The sequence below is a fragment of the Scatophagus argus genome, chromosome 6 (genome assembly GCF_020382885.2).
Source record: "Scatophagus argus isolate fScaArg1 chromosome 6, fScaArg1.pri, whole genome shotgun sequence".
In the NCBI taxonomy this organism is placed as follows: domain Eukaryota; kingdom Metazoa; phylum Chordata; class Actinopteri; family Scatophagidae; genus Scatophagus; species Scatophagus argus.
This window is the reverse complement of record NC_058498.1, coordinates 17,942,891-17,956,072: the sequence shown is the minus strand read 5'-3', so window position 1 is coordinate 17,956,072 and position 13,182 is coordinate 17,942,891. Positions and strand designations below refer to the sequence as shown.

The following is a 13,182-nucleotide window of genomic DNA, read 5'->3' as shown; positions in this document are numbered from 1 at the left end:
CAGTACCTACATAACATACACATACACACCACTGAAAAAAGGAGCTGACTGCCCACCAAGGCAGCGTGTGGAATATTTTGAATGAGTATTTTTCTAACTAAACTGCTTCTGTTTTCCAAATGCAGAGAATTGGCTTGAGCAGCAGCAGCAAACCTGACCTCAACAGTTGTTTTTCATCAGGATTAAGAACAGATTGACAGTAATGACATATCATCCTCACTGGACTAAGATGATCTGTAAACAGCCATATGAGACAAAAATGGTGATTATCACTATCACAGCTATCAAAACAGGAAATCGTCTGAACTAACATTCACTCATAATTTCACCTCATGTTTTATTTGCTTTGCAAACACTTCTTGGCTGATTGCAGGTACCAATGTTTTGAAGACATCCTTTTCTCCCACAGCGCGCCATAAATGTTGAAGTATTTAAAAAGTGCAAATACTGAAGAATTGCAACATAAATTACAAATAGTACATATAAACACACGCATACATCCAAATTCATAGCTTAAAAGATTACAAAAATGTTCTAAAACATAAGTAACATTTACAAGTTTATTTATGTAATATAAAACCAGGAAAACAAAAAAAATCCCTTTCTTGATCTGATCGTGGAAGCCTTTAAACATAAGTATTGAATTATGGTCAAACTATAATCACGCCTGAATCCCTTTGGAGTCATGAGGATCGGATACATGTAGCTCTGATAACCCTGAACAACCAAAGAAGAAGCAGTGTTACATACTTTGCAACTTACAATAAAATACTGTAAAATTAAAAGAGATCATAGCGGTCAGTGCCATCACAGGCCAATCATCATCTTCGAATTTAGTTGTTTCTAAAAGGCAAGCAGTTTTGAATAACTTCACCTCAGCCCAGCTCTTTACACTGCTTCAAATCAGTATCAGCCCCAGCAGATCCCAATACTTGGATTAAAGTCTTGTTCATGACAAATGGTAAACAAATGTATGATCAAATGACTCATAAGCTTGCAATCCCCCCCTCTCGCCGAGTGCATTGCAGTACTGCAGGACATAATCCTTTGTTCTGAGATCAGTTAAAAACACAAACAAACGATTAAATGGGGCAGTATGTGGGACAAACCAACAGGACCTTACACTACCAAAGTGTAATGCTAGTGTAGACAAAAAGCCAGGGCCAGGGAATAACTCTTACAGACAATGGTCACTGGTAATGCCACGTTGTGAGCAGTCCAACAGATAAAATATTAAAAAACATGGCTGCTCAAATTCATGGCCAAAATAACCTATGTCAATTTCCCAGCAAAAAGCACTGCTGAGATGGACCCTGTTCCCCGTGGCTGTTTTACAACAACCTCAAGGAGCCACTACACTTGAAATGTTATTTCAGATCACAAGATTTCTGTAGCATAAAAATTCAAAGTGCAGAAGGAAAATCTTTCAGTACATTTTGATGCTTCCCAAAAGCCAATAACCAAAATCTGCTCTGAGAAGGTCAAATGGTCTGTGTTGACTGTTAGAAACTCACTGCCACAACACACACCAGTTTAGCTCAAGTCAAATATTCTTCAAGCCTGATTGTTATGAAGTAAATATACATGCAGTTTAAATTAAAAAAACAAAAACACAAATAACTCAATTCTGCATTAAGTCCAGATGTTTGGCCTCTTTACACCATAGGTGATGTACTGGGTATGTTTGCAATTTGCCAGAGCTGAATGCCTCTGCAAAATGAATTCATGCTTTCACTTTGACACCTTGGAGAAGGCTAACAGAAAGCACAGAGGAAGAACAAGACAACAATCAAAGTATTATAATGAAAAGTATGATCACACATTAATATAAAATATAAACGTCCTTCCATCGTTTAGAGAAGAATCAAATCCAAAAGCCAGTAACTGGTCTTGGGAGTATTGTCCTAAAAAGTAGTCCTACAGCTAATTTCTGCTATAAATTAAATGCTTACAAATAGTAAGATCTGCACAATATTACTGAATCACAGGCTTACTGTAGGCCATAGAGCGTTCAAGCGGCAATTAACCGTCTTCCCATTATCTAAATTAAGTGGACTGAAGTAAAGAAACCAAGCATACTCTGTGGTTGGTGTTTTCTCACTGGTAGAACAGCCGCTAGAAGTGACTTCATGATGAATGGCACCAAACTATATACAAGAAAGAGAAGTGAATTTTCTCTACTCTCCCAAACAATACATCCAATCCCAAATGGTCAGTTAACATCAAAACATGATGAGGTGTGCTTGCATAATGCACCCACACTGAAAGTCACTGTTGGTGGGTAATGTTTGGGTTAAATTGGCAAAAGCACTACACACCACCTCTAAGAGTTTTGCTTTCCATCAGATCACACAAACTGATGACTTCAGTGATAAATACTTGCAGGAAATTTCTGTATCCCTGATTCTCGGTGTGATTATGGGAACTACACAAACTGTACACTGCTGTATGTTCTTTTTTTTTTTTAAATTCACTATAATTGTGCATTTTAACAGCCAATTGGAATGATGCTTCAGTACACTGCAGCAGCCAACCAAGAACCTGTGGAAATGTTCCTCTAAAAGGCATTTTGATTGAGTTTTCTATCGACCAATACAAGACCTACTTGATAAGTGCTGAAAATACATGAACCTCTATGAGGACACTGTTAAACCCTACTTCGGTAGGAATAGTAATTCTTTTGAACTCACCACAAACTTTTTAAACCACAAAAGGATTTTGACAAGACACTAACACTAAAAAAATAAGATCCCCAAAAGTTATTAACAGTGCTTGCATGCATAACTGTGCATGATGGTGGAGGTCTCCTCATGTACTGTGAGGATCTCCATGTCCACAGTGTTTTATTGCACAATCTCTGGTTTTACTAATGCTATGCTGCCATCCAAGCTTGGAACAGATGCAAGAACAGATGCGAGAAAAAAAAAATGTAAGTAAGTCCAGCAGGCTTGTGCTAAAATAAAAAATTTCATCACAAACAGAACACTAACATGTGAGATCTGACATTTTTCATTCTTCCTTTCTGGATTAACGTGAAATCACACAATAACTGTTTGAAAAAAGCTCATCAGTGGGCATCACTGTTAAGAGAATACAAGGCCAATGTAGGTAAGGGCCCACATATGACATGTATCTAGCAGTTTAAACCCTTTCATCATTGCATCAAAATAATGAATGGGCCTGCTACACTCTGCATTCATATGTGGACCATCGATGGGTTGTTTAAACTAAGCAGAACAATCATTAGAACATTTCCCAACCCACTAAACAAGTTAGTTTGGTCATTTCATCCACTGCCAGTGTTATCTAAAGTTATCTTTGTATCCATGGTGATGAGACCATTCCCATGTAAACGTCTCTGCACAACTCTCTGTGCTGTTCCATTCCTCAATGACTTTGCATAAGTTTGATCAACACCCAGCGTGAGGGCAGACAAACTCCACTTAAATGTGCTCATTTCTGCATCCAGGACATGGTTTTTTAAAAAAGTGAAGTGAATTACATACTGATGGGGCAAAGAAAAAGCAACAAAAAAGCCCACAAGTGCTTCTGTAAAGGCCAGCTGGTGGGCTTGATGTGTTGAAAATCAGCCCCCGCACATAAAAGACACCATTATCATCAACCATCTCCATTTGGTCTCATACTATACTCTCGTTTGCAGACGACTTCATCAGTTTGGTAGAAAGCAAGGAATGCTGGGAAGAGTTAGACTCCTTGGCTTCAGGAATGAGCAGACGTACTTTCTGATTTGTTCTTCTCCACTCAGAGTACAGTTGACAGTGGTAGCGGAAAGATACCTGAACAGACAACCAAGTGGGGGAGCACAGAAAAAGGAGGTCACTTAAATACATGAATGACTAAATGGTTATTATGGTAAGAACATCCAAAGTCTGCTAAGAGGCCCTTAAAAATCACGTTTTTGGAAAATTTGCAGGCAATTGTAAAACTAAAGATGTGTGCTATAGTCTGACATGTATGTAAATTCATTTTTACCAGTGTCCACAGGACATAGATGGTGAAGAGGGCGATGGTGAGGGCTATGAGGCCCACGGCCTGAAGCCAGCTCCCCAGCTGAAGATGGTCCTGAGCGCCCCTCAGGCACAGCCAGCCTGAAATGGCTGCTAAAGGCGTGATAAACAGGAAGCACACCATGTCACAGAACAGCGTCCTCTTCTCATTACGAGGGCCGGGGTCCCGCAGCCACTGTGGAATAAGATGTAGGAGACAGAGCGATAGGAAAGAGGAAGAAGAGGAACAAGTGAAAGAGGCGTGAGGGAGAGGTAGACAGACAAGTGGAAGAGAAATCCTAAGCCAGTCAACAACAGAAAAGACACATTATAATAGCAAACAAGCAAGCAAGCAGAAAGATGAGATGTAAAAAAGCTTCTTCCCCTTCACACATTTCTAATATGCACAACTCAACACGACTCACCACCCAAAAACAAAGAATAAAAAAAAAAGACAAGCAGGAAGATTGATGCAGACAAGGCAGAGGGCATTGACCTTTGTTACCTCTGTGAGAGGCCTTGGTCGGCGCTCGATGCTGAACTCTGTGTGGCACAGCTCACAGTAGCTGGTGTTGGAAGACGACAGCCACTTCTCCAAGCAGCTCTTGTGCACCGTGCCCAGGGTGCCTGTGCAGTCACATGGAGACAGGAGACCCTCACTGTTGCCCCCTTCGTGGCAAATCCGGCAGATGGGACCGTCACTGAGATAAAAATCACATATTTAAAAAAGAACTAAGTCAATAAGTACTTAAATGCAGAAGGAACTTGCAGCACATCAAAGAGCCTCAATTCTATTTAGCTGCTTCAGGTTCAGGGTCGGGTTATTGTTCATGCTGGTTCACGCTCATGACTTACTGGGACATTTGAATAGAACAGAGCTATTGTTAAAGTAATTAGGGCTTTTCCTGTCCTGACAAGTCCACGTCTGCTGCGAAAAGGCCTTTAGAAGGAATAAGGAGGCAGTTGCACCACCATGAATATTTCTGTTCAGGTTTATTTGCCCAAAGGATTTCAAGGATTCAAGGAACTTTATTGTCATTTCACACATGTAGAAACATGAGGTGGAATGAAATTAGTTTCCCCGGTCCCGGTATAAGCCCAAAAACCTAACAAAATACCTAATGCTATAAATATAAAACAACACTATATAAATATAAAAAACAATCAGAATAAAAGATATAAACTATCAGAATAAAAGATTTACAGACAGTGAACAGGGAGCAACAATATTTACAATATTTCCTCGATACATGAATGTGAGTAAGTCTTACCTCTGTGTGCTCATGGGTTTGAGCACAGACGAGAGCAACCGTCCATCTATAGCTGTGACCTGGGTGACGTAGAGAGCCTGGCAGCCGTCACCTCCTGCTTCCTCCACGCTCTTCCACAGGCCAGTGGTGCTCGCACAGTCACACAGAGAGCCGGGCAGGTGGCAACAGCCCCCTGTCGTCATGGTTACAGTGGTCGCAGGGGTGGGGGGTGAGGGTGTAAACGGTCAGAGGCGAAAGTTGACTTGGGGAGCAGGAAGGATAAACTCTGCTCTCCGGGCGTTGGGTTAGTTTCTACCAGAAGAGAGTGAGTGAGTGAGTGAGTGAGTGAGAGAGAGAGAGAGAGAGAGAGAGAGAGAGAGTGAGAGAGAGAGACAGAGAGAGGGAGAGAGAGAGAGAGAGAGAGAGAGAGAGAGAGAGAGAGAGAGACAGGGAGACAGGTTGAGAGTTAATGGCTTTTTCATATAATCAGTATCAGAGCTGGAAAGTAAGCAAGTAGCTTTGCTGAAGTACTCTACTTAAGCAGAGTTTTCAGGTACTTGGAGTTTGTTGTTTCCATTTTATGCTACTTTACACCTCTAATTCAGTACATTTCAGAGCAATATCTTGAACATATGATGCATTACATAAGTTACATGCTGCTCTGTTAAAAAACACTGTAGCTCAAGCTGCCCCGCAGGATATAACAGAGCTTAAATTAGCCCTGCCTTCACAAGCTACAACATTAAGTGATCTTTACACACCAACACATCAATAATCACGATCCACAAACATAATATATATATTATCCAAAATGACTGTCTTTGCATCATGAGTACTTTTACTTTTAGTACTTTAAATACATTTTTGTACTTTTGTACAAACTTTTGAATGGAGGACTTTTACATGTTTGCAAGTCTTTAAGGGAGAGCTGAGTGATTCTGGAGAAAGACAGTTGATTTACTGCTAAAAACAGAACAACCAAATCACCCGTCAACAATACGGCATTCAATATAACAGTACAGGACAACACTATAAATAGAGTAGCTAAATGGCTGCCTCAAAAATGAACTACATTAAGAGTATAGAGATAAAGCAAATTAATATATCAAAATTGTGAAATGAAACTAAACATTGTCTGTCACCTGGGCCATGGTGATTGAAGTTAAAATCATATTAAAGTAATAATAATTGTATCATATTATGATTTTGTATAATTCTGAATTTGTCAATGCAGTCTACTTTTAAGTACACTTTATGCTTTATGTTATCAAAATGCTTATCTGAAACTGTGCTTAATGCACCATTAACTTCCTGTCATGGGAGAATATCTAAAGTTATCTACAAACACATTTTGTCATTTACAAGAAAGCTGTCACTTTGGAGATGGACCAATTTGCCCAAAGCGGCTGCTAATCCATTATAAAAGCAAGTGTATTTGTCAGTGAGTGTGACGTGCAGCAGACTGATAAACAGCTGTCTCCCCTCCGACAGCCCTCACTGAAGATAAGAGGCAGAAGGCTATGGCATCTTGTACATTTATCTTGCAGATTGAAAATTACTCTGTAATGTAAATAGAGCAAATGGACATTTCTGTAGGAAATGTTTTCATTTTGATGAGACAATAGACACAGTCAGAGTTATTACATTGCATCAGACATTCTAAAACCAAAATGTACGTATGACACGTATGATGATGCACACTGACATGACTCCTCTGTGCTCAACACACTTGTCCTTTAACAGGAGGTTTAACATGGCAGACAGTGCAGAAATTTCAGTGCTCCTTGATGGGATTTTTTTGTGGCTCCTCATAAATAATGAATACATAATTGACATTTTAAAATCATTTGAAAATCACTCTTGAGAAGAGCGGTAATTACAGACGTTAAAATAACATCTGGTCTAATTCGATCAACAAAAACAGACCTGCACTAATTACTATACTTGTGCAGGATAACAATCTTTGTTGATACTGTGCCAGAGAAGAGCTGTTTCAGCTGAATAAAACCTCCCACACTCAGACAATTTAGCGTTAGATTCTGATTACTGTATACAAGATACATGTATTTACTGCTCCTTATTATATTCTGCATATGAGGTAGACAGCTGATCTATGTCTTTTCCCTTGCTGAATATTATTTTTTGCAAATATAATTAACAATAGAACATCCCCACAAGAACAATATGAGCTTGTTGTATACAATATGCATGATAATACAAACCGTAGATATAACATTAGCTGTTTGTAACAAATGGCAAATTTCATATGGTCTCACTGACACTTGGATTGTCAAATCCAGACTTAACAAGACAGCTTCGCATGTCTGGTCACGCAGAACTGTAGATGTCTGGTGAAGCCTAAAGGCCTGAATTTGAAGTGAATAAATCCAGTAAGATGACCTCTTAACCCGTTCAAAGCAGTGGCTAACTGTTATTTAACTGCTGGGTGTTATTATTTACGCATAGTGAAACAGCGTGGGGGGCACAATCCCTGACCCAGAAAAACAAAAGGATAAACCCAAAACTAAGACAGCAACAAAATCTATTTAGTTACTGTTACTGTCTTTTAAGGCGTAGTGGTGTATTGTATGTAAACACAGGAATAAAACAGGCCACGGTATTTTCAGACCTGGGCATTTAAGAATCACAAACACATGTAATTTTTCAGCCAAACTGTTAAATTATACGCGTGAATCTGACTGTACCTCGTGCACATTTTCAATAATTGATTTGTCAGCTAATAACTACAAATACACCGTGCCATTAAAATCAATTTAGCTAACGAGTTAAATAGCCATTTTCATTTTCAGTGTGACAAGAAGCTAACGTAACGTAGCCTTTATCACTCAATCCAGCTGTTATAGCTTTGCTCTAGACTATTGTCTGGAGCAAAAGGTTGTATCATGTCAGTGTAATAATATCGTACAATTGCGTGGTGACACAAACTAGTTAGACATATTTAAAACATTAACGCGGCTTGTTCAAGTTCTGTCTATTTACATATTTTATCAATGTCCTCTTCTATTGTGCAGCAAATAAACGGTCAGTCGGTGCTCGTTACAGCTGTGCTGTTTGCTAGCTGCCAGCTGTCAGAAGCTACAGTAGGTTGCTAGCCGTCCGCCTGATGTAAATTTGAACGCTAAAATGTCTACTCACCCCGTGTCTTCTTCTTACAAATGCTTCACGGCAGTGGGCATTATCGCCCTAATAATCTTTTTATTTCCTCCTCGGTTCATTTTTAGCTGTGACTATGTGAGAATTCACAGCACCGGTCAAAGTGAAGTGGCAGTAGCTAGCTCCTGATATGCTGTTCAGCCCTGTGTTAGCTACCAGTCCTCAGCTGATAACAAACGGCAGGCCAGGCTTCCGCTTTCCCAGGGCTTTAAATATAACCCAGAGGCTCATCATCAGCTGTCTACCTCTGCTGTGAAGACAGGGCGGACAAGCACAAAACACAAACCGGACGATTTAAAATGTGATTGGGAATAACAACAGCTTGCAGAGGGGAGGGGCGTTCACCGAAAACGTCACATGCGCACCACAACCAAAAGAAATGGAGAAAGGACCACGTTTTGCATAACGTGTTTCAAATTGAAAACAGTAGCTGCAAATTTCACAGGAACTCGTTCACAAACAGACTGTGTTTAACATCACAAACCAGCCGATTAATTTCCAGATTTGATTTTACAAATTTGAAGAGGACTTTTTTTCTTTTTTCCTTTCTTTTCTCTTAATAGACAGTGTAGCCAGAGAGCTAATTGACACTTATCAAACCTGCTCATCATGGTTAAGTTCAACACCTGTGTGTGTGTATTTATTTATTTATGGTTTCACATAATAAAGAGTTTTTGTCAAATACTAAGTGATGGTAAAATTGAATTCACACTTGTGTGAATGAGTGTCAACAATTAGAAAACAAAAGCACCCAGTGTTTTAAGGAGAATGATTTCAACTTGTGTTAGTCATCATATGTGTTGATCTAAAAACTCAAATGAACTTCAATAAAACTGAAGCACAAGAGCACTTTGCACAAACATTTCCACTGACACAACAGCCTCCCATCCATTGACACACAAGTTGCTTAACAACAGTGGTTAAAGTTAAGAGCGAGTAATGTATCCAAAAATAAGTGTCAGATATATAGTCTTGTGAGTTAGGTTTATTTATGCTTCAGTATTTTCTGTGTAATGCAAAAGTAGCAAAACATGTTCACCTTTGCTGCCTTAACATATTTCTCAAGAAATATAAAATATCACAAGACACACAATGTTTTGAATGAGTCACACATGAAAGCATTTCTACCAGATGAGCCAGCCAATTGTATAATCAATTTGCATTTCTGATTCTCAGTTCCACTTTGCCAGCTGACAAATGTTGTTAAATGAATGTTAAATGAAGACAATTAAAGACTACACATATCTTTATCCATTTTCTTTTAACAGATGTCACATGAAAAGAAAGCACAGCAGGCATTTTTTCTTTTCAAGAAACACTGTTTCCTTTACAACCAACAGGAAAATTTTGTGTTTTTAAAAATCACTGGTATTTGTTCTACTGAAATTACTGGACATAAGTGCAAAAAGAGCCTGCTAAAAGAGAGCTTGGCCTGAGCCAACTCAAGAGAGGAACACAAAGGCTTGATCCAGGCTGATTCCACTGTTTCACAGAAAGTAAATCACACAGCACCATTTCTAACATTACTTTCACTATAGCCCTGATTGGTTTGCAAAATACAGCAATGAAATGCAATCTCAGCAGCCTTGAACATGTTTAAATGAGAATGCGTAAAACTGATAACGATTGCATCCATCTCCTTTGGTATCTTTGTGCACCAAGATAAACACACACATACACACACGCACACACTTCATTTGTTTCACACATGTCCATATTAAGTCAGACAGTCACAGCCAGTCTGGTCCCTGGCTCATGCTAATTTCATGCCACAGTGGGCACAGGGCTCAGAGAGGAAAATTAAAGAGGCAAAACAGAAACTCTGGACAGAGCACACACCAGTACTCCAATGGTACCTTCTTCTCATCTCCTCTTCTACAACCGCACTGCATGATAGGCAGAATCAGGTCAACCAGACATGAAATTGGGTGTTCCACTGTAGCAAGTCTGTGACAATGAGAAAAGGAGGCAAGTAGAAAAGACCTGAAGCACTGGTACACAGTCATACTGATCCCTCACCAATCCTTCAACAGGAGTGGGTCAATAGGACCATAAAGGCTAGTTAATTAAAAAGGAATTGTAGTTTACTACAGCTTTAGGATTAACCTCATAATAGAAAACACGTCTGCCTTCCTCCTAGGCTATTATGAGGTCATATAGTTGTATTTTTTTTAGTTTGTTTGTTTTTTTTAAGATAGAGGCTCTTCCTGAATTCAGAGGACGACAAACAAACCAAAGAAAAACAAATGAAGAAACCAGCAAAAAGGAATGTCAATACAATACAACAGTCTTGGTGTCAGAGACTTCTGAACCCATGAGGATATCATGAAGACAGCTGAAGTAAACCAGAGGTGGAGAGAGGAAAGACTAACAGAAAGTCAAACAAGAAAAGAAAACGTAAGAGTCACAGGCTTTGGCAGCAAGGGAGTTTGCTGCCCCTCTGCCCATCCATGGTCGGGGGGAGGCTTATGTCAACTACGTTGTTGCCTGGAGATTCATCATGTCCAGATCTGTCTGATATTTGCTTCTGAGATACGATACGGTAGATTTCTGTGGGCAAAGAGATAGAGTATTAAGAGAGTATTAAAAAAAGCAGTAAAACAGTGAGTATTAAAGCGGTAAAATTGAATATTGCATTGTATTAAGGAGAATTATAGTAAGCTAAACTTTCATAATAATAATAATAATAATAATAATAAAGATATCACTTTTCCTACCTGTGAGAATGTTCTTAAAGGCTTCTTCTACATTAGTGGAGTCCAAGGCGGAGGTTTCAATAAATGAGAGAGTATTCTTTTCTGAGGATGAGGAGATGGAGTATTGGAGGAGATGAAGACTATTTCTGACACTTTAAAGCAACGATATTAACAAGGACAGCTTGAGTAATAGCTAAGTGCTTTAGATATGGTTAAACAGAACTGCATCCCAAATAGCAACATTTAATAATTTACCTGCGAAGGCTCGAGCCTCATCAGTGGGCACTGCCCTGAGGTGGCGGAGGTCGCTCTTGTTTCCCACCAGCATGATGACGATATTGTTGTCAGCGTGGTCCCTCAGCTCCTTCAGCCAGCGCTCGACGTTCTCATAAGTCAGGTGCTTGGCGATGTCGTAAACCAGAAGAGCTCCAACAGCACCCCGGTAATACCTGATGACAGCATAAACAAGAGGAGAGCCATCACTATACAGTCTTTATTCTTGTGCAATATTTGCATCAATATATACCAGTTTATACACAAAGGAGATACTCACGCTGAGGTGATCGCTCTGTAGCGTTCCTGTCCAGCTGTGTCCCAGATCTGAGCCTTTATCGTCTTGCCGTCCACCTGGATGCTGCGAGTGGCAAACTCCACCCCAATGGTGCTCTTGCTCTCCAGGTTGAACTCATTTCTTGTGAAACGAGACAGCAGGTTACTCTTCCCCACTCCAGAGTCTCCGATAAGTACAACTAGAACCAAAATGCAGATAGAAATAGACCCATAAAACCAGACAAACTGCAAAAATTCTATTTTATATACAATGTCAACCCAGCAACTTGCAGTACATCACGCATTTTGGAAGTAATAGTAATGTCCTATTTTAAGTTAGCTTCCTATTTTCAGATTTTTATTGTTACTATCTATAATATAATATTTAGCATTGTTTCACAGTACTTCGTACTTCCTTGACCGGTATGTCCCTTGTTTTCCGATTTGTGTCATCTAAATTCCCTAAACGGATTAATAAGTATCAATCAGAGCTGTAATAAAATATAAGTAGTAAGCATATAAGTATATATAAGTAAGTAAAATAATCCTATTGGCATGTTGTCTGACTGCATTAGACGTTAAGGAGAGGACAACTAATGTCAATTTATGCTCGTAGTTTGACGATGTCAACAAGTTAGTCACTTAGCTAGCTAGCTAGCTAGCTAACGCGCAAAGTAAAGAAATTTTAAAGTTTAGCTTCTGTTTTGAGCGACAGAGGGCAGCGATTGAATAGCGTGTAATTTGTAACAACAAATAAAAATGAAAAGTCTGGTCGAATCAGGTGATTGTATTTTACGAGGCCAAGAAGCTGCCGTGTTAGCAAGCTAGTTCACTTATTTAGCCACTTATTTACCTGGCGGCAGTATGCTGAGGCAGCAGCGTTAAATGTCATCACAATACTCGCTAATCGATTCGCGAGTTTAAGATTTCAGTGTTGTAGCGTTACACAATGTTAGATTCACTTAATACAATAGGGATTACATGGTTCGCTTCAGTCAGCAGCTATCATGTTACCGAATGCCAGTTTGCTAACGTTACTAGTAGAGCTAACTTTAGCATTAAGACTGGCTTAGTTGACTTCCTCAGTTCCCCTCTCACAAAGAGGACGAACGTTCTGTCATTTATCCACTTTAAAAGAAGAACTTACCTTTAAATAAGTAGTCGTATTCATCATCTCGGGTTCCCATTTTAGATCAGTTGTTTTTATACTGTTTAAGTACTTTACTTCAAACAACAACAACGACTCTTCCCACCGGCAGCTAGCAGGCACCGCCTTCAAGGAAGGGTACAAGCACGTGAATTTAGGGACGTCGTTTTCATCCAATTGGAAGTGTTATCACATTGACTGACCAATAGAGTGACCAATTATGTGCTGCCTTTGAAAATTCCGTCCAATCCTCATCCTCATAAGAAAATACGATATGGCATTACACCCTTTGTTCTCTAAACTTGGACGTCCTGTATCTTCTGTTAAATTGAGCAATATCATTTTTTTTTTAAACGAAA

The 13,182-nt window shown here is 39.4% G+C and overlaps 2 protein-coding genes across 2 annotated transcripts; both read right to left on the bottom strand.

The window, feature by feature from the left end:
* Positions 1–317: 317 nt before the first annotated feature.
* Positions 318–9,223, bottom strand: march2 (membrane-associated ring finger (C3HC4) 2). The gene is made up of 5 exons (XM_046392055.1): positions 8,414–9,223; positions 5,279–5,569; positions 4,513–4,708; positions 3,994–4,203; positions 318–3,797 (listed from the first exon to the last, which is right to left on the bottom strand). The coding sequence occupies exons 2-5, from the start codon at positions 5,458–5,460 to the stop codon at positions 3,639–3,641; spliced, it is 747 nt and encodes a 248-aa protein (XP_046248011.1). The 5' UTR covers positions 5,461–5,569; positions 8,414–9,223; the 3' UTR covers positions 318–3,638.
* A 436-nt stretch (positions 9,224–9,659) lies between these two features.
* Positions 9,660–12,980, bottom strand: LOC124060767 (ras-related protein Rab-11B-like). The gene is made up of 5 exons (XM_046392058.1): positions 12,824–12,980; positions 11,681–11,876; positions 11,383–11,576; positions 11,149–11,229; positions 9,660–10,981 (listed from the first exon to the last, which is right to left on the bottom strand). The coding sequence occupies exons 1-5, from the start codon at positions 12,861–12,863 to the stop codon at positions 10,836–10,838; spliced, it is 657 nt and encodes a 218-aa protein (XP_046248014.1). The 5' UTR covers positions 12,864–12,980; the 3' UTR covers positions 9,660–10,835.
* Positions 12,981–13,182: the final 202 nt, after the last annotated feature.